The 23,378-nt window shown below is 44.3% G+C and overlaps 1 protein-coding gene across 1 annotated transcript; it reads left to right on the top strand.

Annotated features, from left to right (window-relative positions):
• Positions 1-1,309: 1,309 nt before the first annotated feature.
• Phlpp (PH domain leucine-rich repeat protein phosphatase) lies at positions 1,310-23,073 on the top strand. Its single transcript, XM_080267003.1, has 13 exons — positions 1,310-1,498; positions 1,967-2,120; positions 2,658-2,718; positions 7,718-8,020; positions 10,827-11,078; positions 14,988-15,150; positions 16,171-16,301; positions 16,737-16,928; positions 17,572-17,769; positions 19,133-19,313; positions 20,454-20,581; positions 20,892-21,864; positions 22,484-23,073. The coding sequence occupies exons 1-13, from the start codon at positions 1,310-1,312 to the stop codon at positions 22,976-22,978; spliced, it is 3,420 nt and encodes a 1,139-aa protein (XP_080123129.1). The 3' UTR covers positions 22,979-23,073.
• The last annotated feature ends 305 nt before the right edge of the window (positions 23,074-23,378 follow it).

Raw genomic sequence — 23,378 nt, 5'->3', positions numbered from 1 at the left:
AGAGCCCCTGTGTAATGACCCGTGGAGTTGATGATGGGAATTTCGGAACTCAACACATTAGGTGAGGGGAAGGTGGCGGTGGAGTAATTATGACAGAACGTGTGGTGAAAGAGATGATGGATAGGGGCGGTAAGGAAGGAAGTGAATGAAGCAATGAGTGAGGGAGGAAGACGGGACGAGGTAGTGATAGAGAGACACTGGTGATTCGAAGTCAGTGATATACAGTACTCTTACGTATGGCAAAAGGCATGAGATGAAGGGTGGGGCGCCATTTATTGCGCAGAGGATGACGGCTATATAGTTATCTTTATGCCAGTCTTCGCGTGCTCGGTCTCTGTATATCACCGTCCTCGTTCAAACACACATACAATTACGGACATAATTTGCGCCATTTTCTAGCTGATCGTATTATGGAACTTACATAATAATCTGAAAACGTTTCTTGAGCTCTGAAATCACATCACTAGATTCTAAAATTCATCATTCACTGTTTCCATGTTTACAGAAATGAAGTGAATTATTGCTTATGTCAACAAGTGTACCTCATGTCATCAACACAGTATAGAGTCAGTCCCATCCCTTCAGTTACGCACGTACAGTTGTACCATTTAACTAGTCCACTCATCCATCCTCCCATCCACCACCAAAGCCTCCACACCTTCTACGCATACCATTCTTGCTCAGCATCCACTCCCCCCTCCCCCTTCGCAGACACACCGTGCAAACGACACACATAACTGGGGTCATTGTCTCCCCCAAACATCATCCATCTCTCACGCTACGGTTCCTATGCTGCATCCTCCTCTCCATTACTTCCCTCCCAGTCTCCTCTTCCCTCCCCTACCCTCAATCCAATCTCCTCACTCTCCCCTCCACCTCCCCTCTCCCCCCTCCCCAGCCCCTCCCGGTAGGAACAATATACTGCAGGATGCGGCACAGTCAGAGAGGCCGCGTGACCCCACCCAGACTGACGTAGACTGTCTGACAGGCCACTTACAGGAGTCGACTCGGAGCACATAAATGGCTCCTATAAAGCTATCTCCGTGATGGGGTGATAATTTTTACTTTTCTTGGGTGTGTTTATGTCGGTGGAATAGCAAGCACACCAAGAGTAAGGGGAATACATGCTGGTCTGAATACTGTGTTTGGTCCCCTCCGTGATCACGGATATTTTCTTTATCGAGATGTAAGCGCGCCTGGACTGGTGGTTGTCTCATGAAGTGTTGCTGTTTGAATCGGTGATGTCTAAAAAAGGGTGAACTGAGTGTCTACCTTGCCCTTCCCTGTCCCTCCCTCGCGCCCTCGGGTGATGGTTGGTGTGGGCGGAGGGCGTCAGGAGGCGAGGGACAGAGGCAAATGTGAAAAAGTCGGCGGGACGGGGCGGCTGGGGGCTCTCCGTCTGAGCCTGAGCCCCTCCCGTGCCTGCAGGAGAAAGTACCGGTATGACAAGCAGGAGGGACAACCAAAGCTCCTCGTTCTTGATGGCTCCCATCTCAAGGTTTGTCAGGTGACTTGCATTACACTCCAGCACTGAAGTTGTAATGGGTCCTTATATCGCTGATACAAGTTTACTTGTGTGTTGCATTAGGTTTGTTTGATATTACTAAAACTAGTGTGCGGCTGGACACAGAAGTACGTATCCAATATGTGTCTTACTATGCAACCTTATTCATCTTCCTAACCTCAACCGGAGTGTGTACAGGGAAGGGCGGGATGCCGTCAAGCAAATATTAACTCCTGTATTAGGCAAGACTCTCCCACCGTCCCCACACACCAGCCTCAGGACCAGTAAAAGTATTACGTTTTTAAATTTTGCCATAAAAGAGAGGAGTGTGGGCGTTGGTGTTGTATGGCGGGCAGGTGTTCCGCCATCACGCTAAGTGCACTGTAAACCCAGGCTGGTGAGTGAGGTGGTGCAGCAACTTTATACCCGTCATAAAGCTAATGATTGTGGTGGTGATGACAGAACGTGACGGAGCTGGACGTGAGCGACAACGGCATCACCAGCTTGGATGTGTCCTGCCTGGCGGCCCTCACCTCCCTCACCTGCTCCAACAACGCCCTCACCTCCATCACCCTGCACGCCGGCGCCCTCACCTGCCTCACCGCCAACAACAACAGTAAGTTACGCTGGATGAACACACCACCCCTGGCACCAGAGTACCAGTCAGCGCAATGTACAGTAACTGGATGAATTATAAAAAACACTTGTACTGAATTACTCAAGAGATAAGTATTATCCCCCAGGATATGGAGAAACAATACTAGCTAGATTACTCAAAGTAAATCGTAAAGCCACCAAAAGAAGACAAGAGTGGGTTTTAAAAACTCCTCCTCTTTGTTTTAGCAAGGGAACGTGGGAATCCCACCAACCAGCACTTGTGTTGCAAGCAACTACATATTACATACAGCACAGAACATATATAATTATATCTAGTGCCGCCTTTTTTCTTAATATCCTTAAAATAATCAAACAACCTTGTTTACGTGCCCCCCACTCTGTGAACGTGATACATTGACTTGGGACGATAATGACTTTGAGATAAGGCCATTTAGTGGGTTGTTGGGAGGCTGTTGTGGTGTGACTAACGATGCTGTACTGGTGATGGGAAGGTGTGCCATTAACGTGATCAACACCTGAACTGTCTTACCGGCAGAACTGACGAACCTGGAGGTGCGCTACCACCCTCGCCGTCTGACCAGGCTCAACCTCGCCAAGTAAGTCCTGAAATTTCACGATAATATTATCAGTCATACGCACCAAAAACGTATCACACTTGCTATTGGTTTATTTAGACACTGTTCATCATACACATTCAATGCATTAATATTAAAAATGTTAGTGAATCTGTAGCAAAACAAAAATGTAAAAGGTACAAAATTTGCATCTTTAAAAATGATACTGGTAGAGATTTTCCATAACTCAACGCAACCATGACTGGGAATATGTGAGTGAATTTGAAGGTGCCAGGATACGTGGTAGGCCATGAATACGGTGGATAGGTAAGGTAAATAAGCCTGTGAAAGCGAAGTGTGGAGGTTGATGAGGCAAGGGAACTGACAAGGGACTGAGCAGGATGAATGAAATTTGTAAGGAGTGCATTACGGTCGTCGGACTTACTCTGTCTTATAGGTATGTGTGAAGCACATATACGTGGAAAGGTGTGCCTCTGATTTAAAGTCCGGATTCCGGAGGCATGAAGAGTGAATGAGTGTGTGGCCCATTCCATTGGGTGTATATATATATATATATATATATATATATATATATATATATAAATATATATATATATATATATACTAGCAGGGGTACCCGGCGTTCCCCCTCCCCCTTCTTATTTATCTTCCTCCTCCTGTCCCTTCCTCTCTCTCTCTCTCTCTCTCTCTCTCTCTCCTTCATCCTTCTCTCGTCTCGTTTCCCCTCCGTACTCTTAGTACTCTGCCCCCCCCTCCCTCAAACCATCGGTCTTTTTGGTCTTAAAACCTTCCTTTGGTCATAAGACCGAAAAGACGAACACTTCAGTCCTATTTGTTCTAGTTCAATCTTTCTACTCCAGAAAGGTCACGTTCCTCTTATGCTTTTGAAGTGGGATTATGAGGGGTCCAGGAACTTTCTATTACAGCTTTCACAGACTAACACACAGTATTTGTGTGTATTTGTTTACTATCACCGGTGACCTAAAATGACCTCAGACCGGTGACCTCAAATGACCTCGGAGTCAACCTCACATAGCCTATGTCCGAACTGGAGGTCATGTGAGTCTCCATGTCAAAAATTGGGCTGCAGGGATACCCGGCGTTGCCCGGGCCAAAAAAGCGAACACTCAACCGGTGACCTCAAATGATCCAGATCTGAATTTTGACCCCCCTAAAACCTTCCTTGGGTCATAAGGATTCCAAATATGTACAGTAGATTAAGGCCAGGTAAAATGAAAACTGAGGGAGTAGTTCGTGAACTGACAGACAGACAGACAGAAAGTGCCCGTTATATAGTGTGTGTGTGTGTGTGTGTGTGTGTATATATATATATATATATATATATATATATATATTGTGGTAGGTGGGGGCGCTCACCATCCACTCACTCAATGTAGTGCTGCTCTCAGGTGTCTGCCCTGTCCTCTCCTCGATCCTTCTTTCCTTCCATCTTCTTCTATCATTCTTTCCTTCATTCTTTTCTCGTCCTACTGCCTACGGGTGACTTTACACTCCCTCTTCTGTCTTTCATTCCTTCATTCTTTCCTTTTCCTTCTGCCTGTGGGTGACTCTACACTGAGTGACAAGCCAAATGGTTTCCTGTACACCAGGAAACCATTTACTACACTGGGTGGTAACCATATAACCAAATTTTGGCGCCTGGTGGTTTAGTGGGTAATTATTGTGCTCCAATCGGATTGAGCCGGTGAAGGTTTATATCCAAGGGGTGGTTGGGGTTTATTGCTCACGTAATGCCACTCAGGGATGAGTGAGGTTGGTCACTCTCATCTTAAATGTCAGGACCAACTGCCTAGCCCCGGGCTCCTACGCTCCTCATGGGGCAACGTAGGATGGGATGATGGATGGATGGATATATATATATATATATATATATATATATATATATATATATATATATATATATATATATATAATCACCAATCACTCCCTCTGTACCGTCTCTAAGTCTCTTAATTAACACTCTACCATACACCTTACCTACAACACTCAACAGACTTATACCTCTTAAGCTAGTACATTCACACTTATCACCCTTGCCTTTATACAACGGGACCACACAAGCACTTGCCCAGTCAATTGGCTTTAGGAGTGGGATGGCATGAGTGGATCAGATGTTTGCTGTGAGACAAGTGTGTGAAAAGTATTTAGCGAAAGGCAAGGATGTGTTTTGGGCATTCATGGATTTAGAGAAAGCGTATGATAGAATTGATAGGGAGGCTTTGTGGACTGTTTTAAGATTGTATGGACTTGATGGTAGGTTACTAAGAGGGGTGAAAAGTTTTTATGTAAATAGTAAAGCGTGTGTAAGAGTGGGAAATACTGTGAGTGATTGGGTTCCCGTGAGAGTGGGGCTGCGGCAGGGATGTGTAATGTCGCCTTGGTTGTTTAATATTTATATGGATGGTGTTGTAAGGGAGGTGAATGCAAGAGTTTTAGGTGGAGGTCTGAATCTGGTGAATGTTGATGGCAGAGAGTGGAATCTGAAGCAGCTGCTGTTTGCAGATGATACTGCACTGGTGGCTGATTCAGAGGAGAGATTGAGACAGTTGGTAGAGGAGTTTGGAAGGGTGTGTGAAAGGAGGAAATTGAAAGTAAATGAAAATAAGAGTAAAGTGATGAAGTGTACGAGGTCGGTAGATGGTAGGGGGATGAATATAGTTTTGAATGGTGAGTTGCTTGAGGAGGTAGAGTGTTTTAAGTATTTAGGGTCACATGTTGCTGTGGATGGAAGAATAGATGCAGAAGTGAATTTAGAATGAAGTAGGAAAGGTGCTGGGAGGAATGAAATAAGTGTTTAGATGTCGTTCACTTAGAATGGATGTAAAGAGAAGGCTGTATGAGGGTGTTGTGGTACCGACTGCATTATATGGGGCTGAAACATGGAATATGGATGTAACAGAGAGGAAAAGTTTGAATGTAATGGAGATGAGGTGTCTGAGGAGTATGTGTGGAGTGACGCGTATGGATCGAGTGAAAAATGATGAAGTGCGAAGGAGAACTGGAGTTGTTCGGGAGATGGCTGATCGAGTTGAGTAGAGGGTGTTGCGATGGTTTGGGCATTTGGAGAGACTGGAATATGAGCGATTGGTGAAAAAGATAACTAGATCTGATGTGAGAGGTGTAAGGCTGAGAGGGAGACCACGAATAGGATGGATGGACAGTGTGAAGAGAGCGTTGGATGCGAGAGGGATGTCTGTTGAGCAAGGAAGAGTGGCTGTGCGTGACAGAAATAAATGGAGAGGAATTGTGAATGAATAAGTGATGACGCAGCCCTGAGGGGATATTCTTCCGCATTTGGTCTGATCAATTAATCAGGTCAGATGCGGGTAAGGGGATGGGTCTATTATGATGTGGCAGGGGTAAACCAGCTCTGCTGTCGGGCCCTGCTGCAGATGTCACTGATTGCACTGCACAGTTGACCCTCGTGTGGTGTGGTGTGGTGAGGATCTGTCCCTTCTCCCCTTTGGGGCTAAGATGCGAATGAATGTGTTTGAATGGATGAGTAAATTGGGAGTGTGTCGTCCTGTCTCGGCTACCTCCCTTTCCTTGGGGGAAGCAACCTAGGTATATATATATATATATATATATATATATATATATATATATATATATATATATATATATATATATATATATATATATATATATATGTATATATATATATATATATATATATATATATATATATATATATATATATATATATATATATATATATATATATTTCTTGCTTTCTGGACACAGTTTCATCCCTCACGCCACTTACGGGTGGGAAAAAAGGGCGGGATGATGATAATTAATACAGTCGTTAATTAAAAGTAATTACTTCAGTGCGATTGTACTGACAGGGTTCATACTCCAGACGACACAGTCCTTTGTAGGATAATATCCACAACTACTAAGAACATTAGATCAAAAAACGTCTGCTAAGGTTTCATTTTCTTTAAAATAAATTTCATAATCATTTTAATAAAGCGCCATTATAGTGGTTTCAAGGCATCTATAAGGAGCGGCAGAACGAGTCAGTGTGTGGAGGTGTTAAGCTTAGTCATCAGCACCGTAACAGGGAGCTGACTGGTGGTGGCCAAACAGTGGAGGGGAAAGGAAGTTTTTCTTGGAGGCAGTAAGTGTGGTGAGGTGTGGTTTACCTCTCCACTGGTGAGGCTGGTCAGGCGGCTCATCTGCAAGTCACTCCTGGTCCTGTGACTCCCTCTGTACAAGCAGCCAAAACTCCTTGATGGTTCCCTAAACACACACGATACTTTTATGCAACACGACTCCCATATTATAGTCTCTCCTGGACCAAATATCAAGTAAGAGATTGTCCTAAATAGTTTAATGATAGTCTCCAGATTATTATTATTATTATTATTATTTTTCACTCGAGCGACGTGGAAGTGAAGGGGTAAATGAAAGGTATTTCTAATCGCTCCAGTTCAAAGTGTCTCTCCTCAGCTGAACAAAATCGCCAGGAGACTCCAAGAACAGGATAAAAATGGTGTACCCAGGATGGAGGGGTTATAACAAAGGATACTTGCTGGCGTTCCCTTCCTTATACCCAGCCATCCACACACCGATACTGGGGCAAAGGAATGAATATACTAAACTGTTATTATCATCCTCATCAGGGATTCTGCTCGTGTGTGTGTGTGTGTGTGTGTGTGTGTGTGTGTGTGTGTTGACAAAAGGTGCAAATTTTGACTAACCTGGTTCTATCCACCACTGTCCTGTAAGTTAAATAAATAAACATATAAACATCCAAATTTACCAATGAATAGGAATATGTCGCTAAACTTTTGCTTCGGAATGACAGTACGAGCCTGATTTTCTCCCTAAACTGTGACAAGCTGCATTTACAGATGATGATGATGATGATGATGATGATAATAATAATAATAATAATAATAATAATAATAATAATGAATAATAATAATACTGACAACAATAAAACACTAAGGGTGATGATGCATGTGGTACTGATGGTGATGTGTTGTAACAGGAACGAGCTACGGAGCGTTCCTGCGTGGCTGGTGTCGAGCACTGAAGTCAGCCTGGTGGACGTGAGCAACAACCGAGTGTCCGTCCTGCCCGCCTTCCTCACGTCGGGTCACCTGCGTCGCCTGCACACCCTCTCCGCACACCACAACTGCCTCACCACCTTCCCTGTGCCGCACCCCCCCGCCCAGCATCACACACCGGACACCGTGCATCAGGAGCCACGACTGTGTTCGCTGGAGGTGCTACTACTCCACAACAACCGCCTTACCGCCCTACCCTCCAACCTCTTCACATGGCTTAATAGGTTAGATTTTTACACGCACGCCAGAAAGTCACAGGGTGTTATGTGTTTGGTTCGGTTTGTCTGTCTGTCTATTAGCAAGTTTAAGGGAAAGTAAAGTTATGGTGTTTGAGAGGAATGAAGTCACAGAGTGTGCAGTGAGGTTGGATGGTGAGGATATGGAGAATGTGAGTGCATTCAAATACTTGGGTAGTGTGATGAGTAGGGATGGAACTTTGGGGGATGAAGTGCGTGAAAGGGTACAGCAGGGAAAGAAGGTTGTTGGTACACTGAAAGCAGTAATGAGAAATAGGGAGGTGAGTATGGAAGTTAAGAAGTCACTGCATGATAGTATTGTGATCCCTACCCTGACGTATGGAAGCGAGGCGTGGACCTTGCAAGAGGGGAACAAGTCAAGAGTGAGAGCAGTGGAAATGAGTTACTTGAGAGGAGCATGTGGAGTGACGTGGAGGGACAGGTTGACGAATGAAGAAGTGAAGGAACGCTGTGGGGTGGATGTGGATGTGGTTGAGAAGATTAGGAGAAATACACTGAGGTGGTTTGGACATGTGAAGAGAATGGAGAATGAAAGACTGACTAAGAGGGTGTATGTAGGTGAGGTGGAGGGAGGGAGAGGTAGAGGTAGACCGAGGATGAGGTGGAGGGATGGAGTTGAGAGGTATATGAGGGAGGGGGGGGTGAACTGGGGGGAGCGTAGTCAAATGGTGGGTGACAGAGTGACTTGGAGGAGTTTTGTCTGCGGCCACCCTTTGCGGGATTAGGGCGTCGGGCTATAGATAGATAGATAGATAGATAGATTACATGGATTTGCACCAAATTTGGCATACTGATTGACGACCATCAGAGGCGGAGTTTATTAATTTCCGGCCTAAAAATGATCCTACATCCTGCATCAACAGCAAGTTCAACCAAAATCAATTTTATCCGATTTTGACCATATCTGGTAAACAGACTGAGGTACAAGGAATGAGGCAGTAATTCAGTTTTAAGAATGATCAGTTAAAGGTTAAAGTGGCAATGTCAAAGTTCGGCTCTTTAACTCAAATAGTTTTGATTCATTTGGGACCATACTTGATGGAAGCGTTAAAGATTAGCCAAGGATGAAGTGATTTTATTTTCGAAGCAATAAGTCCAAGGTCAAGGGCAAGATAAACTGAAGCACTTTTTTTTTTTTTTTTAATCTACTTGGTTCATATCTCTGGCTGGGGTAAAGGTAATCTTGTTTTTAATGCATCAAAAACTCAGTTTTCATTTTTCAACCCGTCAAAATCTTCAATAGGAGTACCCACTAATTTTTAACAATATCCAACTCAATCCTGCATCATCTTTAAAAGTCCTTGGGGTTTCATTCTTTCGGTATTTATCTTGAAAAGATCATATTACCTTTCTTGTATAATATGCTTCCAAGAGATTAGGTGTGCTAAGCCGACTCCGTGCCTTCTTTACCCCTGCACAGTTATTGGCTTTATACACGGGTTTTATTCGTCCCTGTGTGGAGTACAACTCTCACGTGTGGGGAGGCTCCCCACATACAGCTCTTCTCAGCAAGGTGGAGTCGAAGGCTTTTCGTCTCATTAACTCTTCTCCTCTTACTGGCTCCCTTCAACCTCTGTCACTTTGCCACATTGTTGCATCTTTATGTTTTTTCTATCGCTACTTCAATGGTAACTGCTCCTCTGAACTGTTCGCTTGCATCCCTCCACCACTACGGCGGGTGTGTAGTACCCGTCTGGCAACAAACTCTTACCTCTTTTCTGTCCAACTCTCTAATTGAAGAGTTGACCGTCACTCCCAGTACTTCATGTATGCAACAGGTCAGCTCTCGAACTGTCTTCCTTTGTCTGTATATCCTACCGCCAATGACCTCCAGTCTTTCAAACCCAGTGTGTCCAGGCATCTTGAAATGAACAGATTTTGAATTTGGCTCTCTGTTATTTTGTTCTTGTTTTTTCTTGAAGGGAACAATCTCGCGGGCTTCTGGCCTTTAGTTCCTTCTTCCTTGCATTACACACACACACACACACACACACACACACACACACACACACACACACACACACACACACACACACACACACACACACACACACACACACACACACGTCACAATGTCGTATCTCCCATCTCTAACGACACACGAGACAGTTCGAACTTCCTGTATTACCCAAATGTTTCCTTTGTTGATGTTATTTACGACTGTATCAATTATCACCACTCCCCGTCCTTCATCCTACTGCACATTTACCAATTCACCGATTTTTTGGTCAGAGATGTTTATTTCCATTATGCCTTATCATTTAGCCTCATTTTCAACATGTTAATGATTTTCGTGGGAGGTTTCTGTGACAAGCGACATTTCTAGACATATTCATCGGTATTCTGGCAATTTTAGAATCTTAACGATTTCCTGGATTTTTTTTTTTTTTTTTTTGTAGCATCTTTTACCCATATTCCATCAAGATATTCAGGGGATTTTTTTTTTTTTTTCCCCCAAATCTAGCACCTTTTCAGCAATATTTTAGCTATTGTCCAGAGACTGATTTTTAAAAGCTACATTCTGCCACATTCTACAGAGCAGTTATAACGTGGTAACAAGGTGTGGGTGCTGAACGTTACCTCCAACCAGCCGATTTTAGTGACTGTCTAGTGATTTTGGCACAGTTCTCAGCAATTTTCCTAAGACATTTGCAACATACCAAGGAAATTAACCATACTTCACAGACATATTCCTGAGATTTTTTCTTAAATTTTTAAGCAAATTCTAATACAGTTTTAAAGCAATTTTAACAACACGTTACTCGCCACACAGGCTGCGTGTGCTGAACATAAGCTCCAACCAGCTGAGCCTGCTGCCGGGACTGACGGATGGGGGGCGGGGTGGCAAAGGGGGGCGTGAGGGGGGCCACAACAGCAACCAGCCAGGGACGCCGACGGTGACGCTGTCCCTACAAGAACTGTACGCGGCGGCCAACAGACTGCGAGACCTGACCCCTCTGCAGCACTGCCGGGCACTCAGGATACTGCACGCCCCCTACAACCACATCACCAGCCTCAACGACAGGTGTGCCTAGCTTAACCTAACCTATTCCAACCCAACCCATACAATCACATAAACAGCCTACACATTAGAGCCACCTAACCTACTCTTACCTAACCTAAGTTTAACCCATGCACCCACATCACCAGCTTCCACAACAATTCCGCCTAACCTAACAATCCGCAAACAGCAATCCTTTCAGAGAGTAAAAAATCCTCATAGTTTCACTGTCGCTGCGGACAAACTTTAATGCACTTATAAATGGCATCCCGAGCTCGAAAAGTTGCAAACAGTGTCTAGGAACACCTTCAATACGTAGGGAAAATTTACAGTTATCAGACATTTCGTGTTGCCACCAGACGATCTTATTAACGGTAAATTCAACCACTTACTTCGTTAGTGACTAATTTGATGTCCACACCTTCAGTGGAATTATGAAGTTCTTTTTGTATGATGCCTTTTTTTTTTTTTTTTTTTTTTTTCTGCCGGACTATTGTATCCTAAGTCTAGTAATACCATGTCGGATCACTTCCTTCTAAAACGGCTCTAAGCTGGCGCAGGGAGCAGAGCATCGAAGTGACGCTGACTGGCTCTGGCGCGAAACCCCAGTTCAGTTGACTTCTGACCATGATGGTGAATGGATGCATGCTCCACTCATCAGACCATGACACATTTTCAGTCCGGAGAAGTGAGGGAAGGAACTGAAATGTGTGAGGGGAGGTGTAGGGGTGTGAGGGAACCTAATGCTATATTATAAGCTTAAAAGAGTCCGCACTTCTTCCCCTTCTTCGTTTTCCCTTATTATAAATGTTTATTTTGAGTCTTCCTTTTTATACATTTTCTGTTACTTGAGCCAACTAACGTCACACTCAAGCCACGCCTCCCTGCGCCCTGATGGAAAGTGAACCGACTTGGTAGGCCTATTAGTAGACTAAGATTGTAACCATCTTACGGGTATCTGGTAGTGATGGATTAAAAAGTAATCTCCATCGCTCCATTTTATGACATCTTTATTTTATTCTTGTTACCACTAGATAATTACGTACATAATGTTGGGGAGGGATGTCTTGTGATGCAATGAATGGGTTTTAGAATGAAAACTCTGTTAGAAAATATATCTTTTCAATCAGAGGACGTCGTTTTAACTTACACTTGCTGCCACGCGACGATCTTACTCAGTTCAGGAGAGACTTGCCAACTTAAAGGGGTTAACTGCGGCCCTCACTGACCTCTTCATTCTTTTAGTCTAACAGGTGTGTCCTTAGCTGAAAGAAAAATGAAAATCATGTGGAGACAGCAAAAATAAACCAACAATACACACCATCGTTACGTGATTCAAGGTGCTAAAACTCAAGAATATTTAACAAAATGGAGCAGTGAAAATTTGGCCAAACAGAAAAAAAAAAAAAAAATGATACCGAACACATCCACCGGAAATATGAGCAGTGATATGTGCTGGGGACAAGACAGGGGAAGGTAGCTTTGTCATGGTTGAGTCTTCCTTGTATTTTATTCCACCAGACGATGTGTTCTGGTGAATGCGTCGTAGGAGCCTGAAGGTATTTATTCTTTCGCATTTAACCCTCCCATTGTCAGAAAAACTCAAGCTCTTTATTCCACGTAACTTCAGACGATTTCCTTCAGCTAAGTGTGAGTCATAGAAGCCTGAGTGTTAATATACTGTACATTTTTCCTCTGGCGATGATATCAGTCTGTGGTGTTATTCAGTGTTCCTACTGTCGCCACACGATATTACTCAGCTTGGGAGTGGCCTCTTATCCTTCCAAGGTTGATGACAAAGGTACTACGCTGGGGACGTGAAAAATGATACCGAAAACGTCTGTTGTGATCGAGCACAAAATTTATACATCTAAAGACTTGTTAGGTTTCATTAGTCTCTTAGAGGAAAACTCAGATTGCCTTCTCTCCTACTGTTTTAACTCCTTCGCCACCAAAGGTCTGCCCAGAGGTGAATAAAAAAATCTGGTGGTTGCAACTTGCAAGAGTGAACAAAGCCGACGTTATCGATCTGAAGTGGTTAATGAAGATTGTTCCTAACTCCTTCACAACGACAGACCCTTCATGAAGTGAATATAAACTGACTGACGGTAGGAGCAATGAACTAAAGAATGTGTATGGTAGTGAAGGGGTTAATATGAATGTAATAACAATTCCCCACACATTGCTAATACGAGATACGTTGAGCATGAGTTTCTTTGTTTTTTATCTTTTATGCAGTGCTCAGTGACAAGCCAGATGATTGCCTGTAACCAAGGACACTGTTTACCACGTTAGGGGGTACCTGTATAACCAACAAATAGATGCTTGGAGGTCTGGGTGGAGGGGCTTCAACCAGATGTGGGGCTGTTTGGGTCTGGTGATCACCTAATGCCACTCAGGGATTAGCGAGGGGTCATTATTGTTTTAAATGGTTGAAGTAAGGGGCCTAACCCAAGGGCCGTACGTTCTTCATGGGGGCAATAAAGGTGTAATGCCGTAAAAAAATAAAAGTTTGCTAATAAAGCCACATCAAGACTATTTTGTATACTTTAACAGTCTCCAGTGCCTCTCAATGGCCCGGGTGTGTCCTTCAGCCAAGCAGACACGACTTGCATCAACCAGAATTTAAACCTACAGTGCGTCACCTGTAATAATAATAATAATAAAAAAAAAGATTGACACCTTATCGAGATTTCGCTAACGAACATAAAGTTATGAGACAACCCACTCAGACTGATAATAGGATAAGCAAAAGCAAATAAAAGCATATGTATCTCTCCTTCTTCTCCAACTCTCTCTCTCTCTCTCTCACACACACACACACACACACACACACACACACACACACACACACACACACACACACACACACACACACACACACACACTTACCATCAATTCCTTGTCGTAATCTCGATCATTAGGAAGAGCAATGAAATACGAGTACAGAATTTTCCAGTGTTTCTGAATTTGCCATAAAAACAAACATTACCTACAAAGGGACTTGATCGTAAGTGCGTTTGTAAATATGGGGCTGTATTCATAAACGATCTTAACCAGGTCGTTCTGGCGCTGACAAGGAGCCTACACGTGGTGGCGTTGTGCATCCTGGGTGAAGCAGCTGCGGCGTCCACCCAGGATCCAAACCTCCTCATATTTCGCTGTGCCTCGCCGTGGGAAAGGCCCTGACCCGACCAGGGCGAAGTGTCTCACAAAGGGGAGACGGTTCCCCATATCTTGAATATAATCGTGCTGTATTGTACCTGTAAAACAGCCCCACAGCGGAAATTGCTTGCCTGTGGTCGGCGGGTCTGCTCGGCCAGACAGACCGGGGTTGAACAACAACATCAGCAACAACAACAACAACAGCAACCAGTTCTTCCAGTACACAGGTCTCCACCTCATTTTACTGTTTTCTGGAATCGTGTGTTCCTGCTGTGTCTCCTGCTACACTGTTTACTGTGGTTTGGTTGTCAAGTGTATGGTGGCTGTGTGAGGGGCAGATTAAAATACAGTCTTATGCACAACTTGGGGTCGTATGGGAGGTGGCTTTGAGATTTTATAACACTTCCTTAACGATGTCAACTGCACGTTCTACAACATCTTGTGTGTTGTTGATGGAGTGTAGTAATACAATACAGGTATCGTACTATCAAAACAAGTCACCAAGGAAGAGGTGCTACGAAGCCTCCTGTGATAAGTGAGATACGACCCTTCGCCCCTTCACTATGACCATGTATCTTTTTTTTACCTCCAAATGATTGTATTAACTTTGACGAAATCTTTTGTAGTATTTCGGTTTAAAAGAGCAATGTCTATTAACCCCTTCACAAGTTAAGTAAAATTATTTAGAGGTAGAAGAGTTAAAAAGTCATGGCACTGAAAGGGTTGAAGGTTTACAAATGCAATATGTGAACCGTGGTGTTTTTGCAGACTGGTGTGGTCGTGGGAGCTGCTGGAGGAGCTGGTGTTGTCTGGTAACCGGCTGGGGTGCGTGCCAGCTGGGGTGTCCCGCCTGCGTCGCCTCAGGGTCCTGCGCGTCCACTCCAACCCTCTCACCACACTGCCCCGCCTGGCACACCTCTCGGCACTCAGGGTAGGCCAGCTGCACCTCACCCACCTTAGCCTGGCCCAGATTTTCGTTCTTATACTGATTCATTTATGCAGCTAAGTGACAGAGTCCTCAGTGGCTCTACATTCTGTTCATAACACGACTTCATAACTAGCATCATATTTTCACAAGATGGAGGGATAGCAGAATTAAGCCAGGTTAAAGTGGATAGTGTATTGCCATGATTAGTTATGGTACGGTACACAATATAAATGAAAGGTACCCACATATTGAAAGTGTCCATTTTTTTTTTTCAGCATTATGGGGCTATGATTCATCCGTCTGAGTAATCATGACACTGTATTGAAACAAGACATTATGATATTGTATCTAGTAACTTCTGTTGTCAAAGCTGTATCTCTAGCTATTAAGAAGTCAATGTAGCAGAAGAGCTATTTGGGATATGAAAGGCATAGTGGAGCTTTATGTGGAGCTTAGAGAGGTGGAAGGGAGAGTGTGGTGGATTCATTTTTGTTCAGTGGGGATGTATATGAAGCGGAAATGGAATGAACATACTACAGAGGCATGTCCGGTAACTGTAAGATGCATTTTTTTTTTTTAACACATATATTTAAAGGTGTCTGCAAAAGCTGTCCCTGGCTAAGAAAAATTAACAAAGAAGAGTATAAGTCAAGGTTAATGAAATAATAATGTAAATGAATATAGTAGAGAACTTGAGGACGGGGTTAAAGTGGAAATGAATTCAACTCTGTATTTTCCTGTCTCTTTAGTGAATGAATTGATAGCTACATATGAAGTATATACGGCGAGCAACGATTGAAAAGTGCTTGCATGTAAATCAGATCAAGCATGAAAATTACGTTGTTGAGACATGGTTTGTCTAAGGGGACTGCTGATGTCCGCTCCTCTCATTGAAGGTACAGGAGGAAGTACCTTGTGGTGAGATACTCTCCTCTCACAAGCATTGCCGCCACAATAAAGTGTGTCATATGCCGTAATTATGTGATGGATAACGCGTGGTACAGTGTTGGTGTGACCCGACAGGTGGTGGACGCGTCACACTGCCAGCTGGGTCGGGTGGAACTGGAGGAGTTGGTGTCACCGGGGCTCCTGGCGCTGGATGTCTCAGGCAACACGGCACTCTCACTCGACCACCACCAGTTCACCAAGTGCAGGTCACCATCACTCACCCATGATCATCCACGTTATTACAATTTATAAATTAAATGTATTGTACTTAATTTATACAAATGTTGTAACAAATTTAAAAATATAATAATGTGATTAAGACATCCTGATAGTAGCAAGCATGTCCATGTACTCATAGTTACTTCAGCGCATTAATATTGTCCTTCAGTTTATTCACACTGATTTCTTTTTCACAACATGCAGGTATTATAAAGTACATCTAATCATAAACTGAGTATCAACTAGAACAACTCAAAGATTAATGTAATAAATAACACATATAGTACAGTGTAATGCTCATGTAATGAAAAAAGTCAAATACTTGTAACTTCACTTATTACGTTGTCTCTCTGTGTACAGTCCCACACACCCAGCAGACTAATAACGCTAAAGTTAGATTAATGATTTTATGATAACTCCAGGTCTCGGCGTCCAGTGAATGTGGTTGATGTGACTAGTCGGTCTGGTCGATCACTGCCGCTAACACGGCCACAGGCCAGCCTCCAGCACAACCAACATCAGAACGGACACAAGGCCTCTGACGACGCTAAAGACACATCATCCAACCTGCCATGGTCCCTAGGTTTTGCTGAAGTCATAGGCAGAGACTCCAAGTAAGTTCTTCACAATTTACAATACTTTGCTTGTTTTTTACTGTAATCAGCACAGTAACATCTAATGGGCGTCCTACTGGACCCAGGTTTAAATCCCCGCTGGGGCAGGGAATAGTTTAAGGATTTGAATTTCACAAAATCAGACTTTACTGATTTACCAGAAGACCCGCCGACATTTCGTAAAAATACCCCAGCTAATACCAATACACCAGTCCTGTATGAGACAGCCCTAGCATGTACTCAACATGGACGATGGATGTTATCGCCGACGTAGTGACATGCAGAGATGTATGGTATGTAGGAGGACTACTGGGCCTTAACAGCAGGCTGTGAAGCCTGTGCCCAGAGTCGGACACATAAGAAAAAAAAAAAACTTCAACTGACTCTACACTGAGTGACAAGCGAATGTCTCCTGTAACTCAGGAAACCATTAACGAGGGCGGTAACCACACACTCAACATATGGACGATTGGTGGTGTGGTGGGTTAAGGCGTTCCAAGTAAATGTTGCCCTCATGGACCTTCATGGGGTGTCCAGGATCAATTGCTCCCCTAATACTTAGAGTCCTGGGACTAAACTAAATCCAGACATTTAAGACAACAGTGACCAGGCTTTTCTCTGAGGTGTATTTTACCTATTCCAGACTGACTGTTGGTCAGCTACGAATGCCAGACGTGGGTGGGATGGGCAGCGTGGGTGTGGCGGCAGTGGCTGACGGAGGGCAGGAGGTGGGCAGTGTGGGCAGTCTGCTAGCAGCGCTACCCACTATGCTGCAGGAGGAGCTGACCTGTTCCCACACTCACACTTATGCACTCAAATATGCTCTGCTAACGACTCTCAGGTATATAAGACACAGTGTACTTATCCAGTATGTTATCATTATAGTACGTGCACTGCTAATAAGAAGTTCCCTGGTATAGATCTTTTCCACGTGACGTCACGGGTCATGTGACTTTTGGACGGCAAATTGTCGGACGTCTAGAGAGAGAGAGAATTGCAGATTCCACAATGGTATTCCACTATTGAAGTGGGATAAACTGCCGGTTTCCAGCCAATTAGGAAAGGCAACAGAAGTGAATTGCTGCCGTGAAGAGGGAGAAATGGCAGCCGACGGCCTACAACCGACCCTGTAGCAGGCATTTCATATTAGGTGAGCCACCCCCCACCCCCATACCCCCCACTGCCACCCAACCACCTCACACACACCCCCACCCCACCTACACACACACACCACCCTCCCACTGCCACCCCAGTTCCCCCACCGCCACCCCCACCCCACCACCCCTCATTCCCACCCCCAACAACCCTCTACCCCCCACTTTCGAACCCCCCACCCCCACACCCCACGCCCCCAGCTCCCCTCCACAAGCCCCCCACTTCCAAACCCCCCACCCCACACACCCCACGCCCCCAACTCCCCTCCACAATACCCCCCACCACCACCCAACGCCCTTCCCCTCCACCCCTACCCGTCCCACCCCTTACTACCCATCCCCAACCCTCCCCCACACCCTCACCCCCCAAACCAACCCTAATCCAACCCCCCTACCCCCCACCGCCATTCAAACCCCCTCACCCTCCCTCCACCTCCTTCCTCCACTCCCACACCCCAACCCTCCACTCATTCATCAACTACTCGATTCCCAGTCAGTGTATACAATCCCCCCCCCCCTTGGCCCCACGTTCAATAATTTACTGATTACCAAGACGATTTACATGTGCTGTATGTCCAATCCACCTAGATATATTACACATATTTACCTTGAGGGATGTCGCGGTGAAGTTTCACGGGATGTTCACCAAATAGTGATAGAGATCGCCATATCTGAGATCTGGTTTCGGTCTCCCGTACTTGAAACGGGTGAATTTCTCCCTAGATATAGTGTAAGCATCCAGCCCCAGACAGTTTATCTTGTTCCTGTACAGATCTTGGTGGCGTTGATCCAGATTTCTGCATATATCAGACAGTTCAATCTCTGACAGCCCTGTCTGGACAGCCATTACTGCGAGGAGTTTGCTGTCCAATATGGAGTCGTAAACAAAACCGCGTGATTTCTGTGACGTCACTGGGAAAGGTCTATAGGTTACTGACATTTTTTATGGTACGTGTTCTTTGGAATATTTGCTATTTATCAACATTTCATGAACCACGAAAGACATCAGGCCTTCAAACAGATAAATGTACAGTACTGAGTGCATTACAGACAGCTGAGGTCGCAGGGAAGCAGCCTGCCGTCGGCTGTGTGTGCGGCCCACCTGGAGGCGGGTAAGGTGGGGCAGTACCCGGTGCTGCGGCTGTGTTGTTACGGCCCTGTCTCTGCCACCGTCACCACCACCACAGGCAAACCCATTGTTCTCACCACACCTGCCCTAAACGCTGCACCTGTATGTACTCAAAAATCTCACCACTTTGTCTAACCTTTCTACAGTAATATGCTGGGTGCTTTTATATCTACCTATCTATCTATATCTATCTAACTATATCTGTCTATCTATCTATCTATCTGTCTGTCTATCTATCTATCTATAAATAATCAACATCAGCCATTGCAAGTCCATTGCTGAACAAAGGTCTCCCTCAACCTTCTCCACGAATTCTTTAGCTGAGCCAATCTCTGCCACGTTGTGCCTGCAGATTTTACTATCTTGTTTCCCCACCCCCTATCTGACCTTTCTCTGCTACGCTTACCATCTCTTGAAGCCCAGTCAATCAGCCTCTTGCTCCATCGGTTATCCCTTTGTTCTTGCTACATGACCTGCCCGTCTGCATTTCTGTTCTTTTATAACTTCTGTAGTCTTTGACTTTAGTCTGCTTTCTCATCCAAGTTAATCTTTTCCCGTCTCTTAAAGATATTACCAACACTGACCTTTCAACTGCCCTTTGAAAGCGGATTAGTTTGTTTTCCATCGATCTGGTAAGTTTCCAGGTCTCAAAATCGTATGTCATAGTTGGGATTATAAATTCGTTATATACGTTTCTTGTCATACATAATGACAAGTTACTTTTCATGTCTCTATGTTTGCCGAAAGCTTTCCATATATATATATATATATATATATATATATATATATATATATATATATATATATATGTATAATTTATTTATAAAACGTAGTGAAGGAATAAGAAACAGACTCCACTAACTGGTTTAGTCCGAGAGGTTTTTGCTATCTGAGTTACTTCGTCAGGCGGCTGAAAGAGTAATATACAGTGAAGGGATTAACCTAAGCCATACCTCTGTCTCTCTTAAGATAATAACATCACCCTTTCTTGATAAACCGGTTAATGGAGAGAGTTTCAGTACCCTTCGTTCAAGTAGTTCTAACCTGAATTAGGTAATTTGGGTTGGTCCAACCATAGTCTGTTCAAAGACACCATCGTAATGACGGGATCAGGGTTAGCATTTTATGCTGCTAAAGAAAGACAACACTAAATTCCTTTAAAAAAATGATGGTGCAGGCAAAACAACATTTTCATATATACTTGGTTCAAACTTGCATGTAACCCTAACATTTGTGTGTCAGAGTGCATCGAGTGAGTGCAGCGAGGGGGTGCGGTGTGCGCTTGCTGAGGCCGCCACCATCCCTGACCCACACACCACGGAGCTCCACCTCGGCCCACACCACACCGCTGTTGTGATCGGCAGTGCCAGGTACGACACACTGCTATGAAGTTCAGCAGTTGTCGCGATTTTTTTCTTTTGATAGGCCTACTGACGTTAATTACAGAGAAAGAGAGAGAGAGAGAGAGATAAAGATTTACCTCTAAGTAGCTATAAGTATTTCATTTTGATAATACAGTTTTATTATATTTTGTAATAATCACTGAAATGAGTATGCTACCAGCAAAAAGACTGCCAACGTGGCAGATTTTTAAACAGAAGTAAGATGTTGTTATACGGTACCAGTGATTTCTCCACCTGATGCTGGGAGCAATATATATAAGTAGATAAAATATTCCAGCTTGTGGGAGGTGATGGGACCAAAAGAAGCAGCGGACATCTGCAATGAAATCCGAGTGCCAGGGTCAGCGGCCAAGCGCCTGTTGGATCTGGCGCAGGCGTACGGGGCCCGCCAGGCCGTCAGTGTTATTGTGGTGCAGCTCAACCCACCGCACCACACACCACCACCACGACCACCACCACCACCACAATACACTCAGCTCAACAACAGGCATCATGTTAAGTCCGAGCCGAGGCAAATGTATAACGGTGCTCTGTGCTCTGATAAACAGGTACTTGAAAGGGTGGCGAGGGACGAGGACCCCACTAACTGTCGAAGAGTGAAGTTTGACAGAACTGTGGCTACTGACAGTAACTTAAAAACGAACAGCTATAGCAAACGATCTCAAGACACTCATTATCATAGTGACGTTAATAATGTTAAGTTAATGAAAAATATTCATCACAGATCTCAGTCAATACAAAGTGCTCAAGACTTGGATAGGTCTTCCCCTAGTGGTCAGAGTCAAAGTGATTACAGTGAACCCTATCTGTACGGCAGCAAGCTCACAAGAACCAAATCAAAAGACACAAACATCATTAATTCCTCAAACGAAAAATCATGGAAAAGCATGGAAGACCTATATGCACATCCTGTCAGAAAAAATAAGGATTCTGGTAAAAGTACGAAGGTGGAATCCAAAGTTATATCCAGTGACAAGAACAGCATCAAAAAGACGGTGACGTACTACCACTACCCGCGGCCCGACCCCCTCATGTCCCCGTCTGACCACCACCTCACAGACCACCTCCTCAGCATGGGGCACACTCAGACAGGGGGCGTGCTGGCTCCCCCTGAGGGTTTCGGTGATCCAGGTAGCGACTCTGAGGGCAGTGACAGCGGCCTGAGTGGGGTGAGTGGAGGGCAGGGTCACTCATGCTCACAGCACCAGACCAATTCCGTGGACTCAACAGGGAGCAATGGCCAAGAACAGGTGAGACGAAATATATGGTTACTAACGTGCTGTTATATAATCTTCCTGTAACTCACGTTTAAAGGCTGATATCAGTGACTGCCAGACTGCTACTGTGGCATGAATATACATTGTAGAGCCATCTTAAAAACAGATAGCAAAGGTGTAGACCTTAGTCACTGGCAGTAGATTGTGAAATCCATGATGAGGGTAGGCGTTGTCTGATTCATGTTCATCACTAGTGAATTTGCTCTTTAACGTGGCTTGCAGGCTGTTCATATCTAGGTCTCACAACTGTTCCTTAAACTGCAATCAGAAATCGGGCATCTACACACACCTTCGCCCCGTCAGTTTTAAGAATACAATTGTTAGTTATATAGGTAATTAATGAATTAAACTATCGCCAGACGATCTTTCATAGCACTGAAAAAACTATTAGGTTTGCTGCTGTTGGCTGTTCTCTGTAGTAAGGGTCAGGAGGTGCCTCTCGTACATAGGAGGGAGGTTAAGGTGGCAGTCACAAATCTGCTGAGCTTAAACAGACAATTTCTTATTTCTAATCTCACACCATGAAGTTTACTTGCCAAGGTGCAACATTAGATTGCACAGTTGAATAATTCTGTGCTATTTATTTTTCCAGGTGACTGAAGAGCAATTTCGCAGCTGGGAGTATCTGTTAGCCCGCAATGCGAAACTGCTCTTCATGAGAGAACTAGACACCTTAAAAAGACCAAGCTCAAAGTGCAGCATCATGCCTACAGTCTCGGCGCCTGACTTGGTGTCGGCTGCCGCTGCTGAGACTGAGCCAACGGGACACTTTCAGAGGAATGTTGTGCGCAAGTCTCGTCTGGGAAGAGGAACATTTCGCCTTATCCAAACCAAGCTCAGTGCCACCACCAGTAAATTTAGTACCCTTCAAAAACTTCGCAGATCCAATTCCAAAACCAGTAACTTCCATAGGTACGGAAGTTTACAGAACCTTAAATATTATCAAGAGAACCGGCCCCGCCCGCCACACTACCCTCTGGTGGAGCCTGACCTCGCCTCGGAGATGCAAGAAAGGAATTCGCTGGACTCGCTGGAGCTAGAGACACGGATGCATCACTACTGGCATACAGGAGTCACAAACTTTTAGGCAGCTTTTGTAAGCAACAAGAAATAGAGCAATTAATCAACATTCACAACTTTTATTACAAAATACTTCCCGGAATGTTTGTTTATCAGTGCTTTTTCAACCATATTCTCCTGAAACTTCCTGTTTGGTATATTTTTGATGTGAGACCAAGCTGAAGTAATGGACATTTTGCTGAGAGCCATCACGGCTGATTACAACCACCATTAATTTCAGGACGCCACTGAGACATCAGCTGTCGCATTTCCGAAACTAACTGCCATTGACTGATCCACAGCAGGTATTCTAAATTTCAAGGTACATTTATCAGGTGCTACACTCGTATGTGTAAACATAAATATGATTAAAATCCAACAGTTAGTTTTATTGTCAAAAATCCTTGAATATTAAAATGTATAGCCAA

Source organism: Coenobita brevimanus, chromosome 23, assembly GCF_032717465.1.
Source record: "Coenobita brevimanus isolate Jiangsu-jjx chromosome 23, ASM3271746v2, whole genome shotgun sequence".
NCBI lineage: Eukaryota > Metazoa > Arthropoda > Malacostraca > Decapoda > Coenobitidae > Coenobita > Coenobita brevimanus.
Note: the sequence above shows the minus strand (reverse complement) of the source record. Positions and strands in the feature narration are given on the sequence as shown.

Coding starts and splice junctions, on each gene's coding strand:
- Phlpp (XM_080267003.1), top strand. CDS start 1,310: ATGGTTGGTGTGGGCGGAGGGCGTCAGGAGGCGAGGGACAGAGGCAAA. Junction 2,121..2,657: donor CCTCACCGCCAACAACAACA/GTAAGTTACGCT, acceptor TCTTACCGGCAG/AACTGACGAACCTGGAGGTG. Junction 15,151..16,170: donor CACACCTCTCGGCACTCAGG/GTAGGCCAGCTG, acceptor GTGACCCGACAG/GTGGTGGACGCGTCACACTG.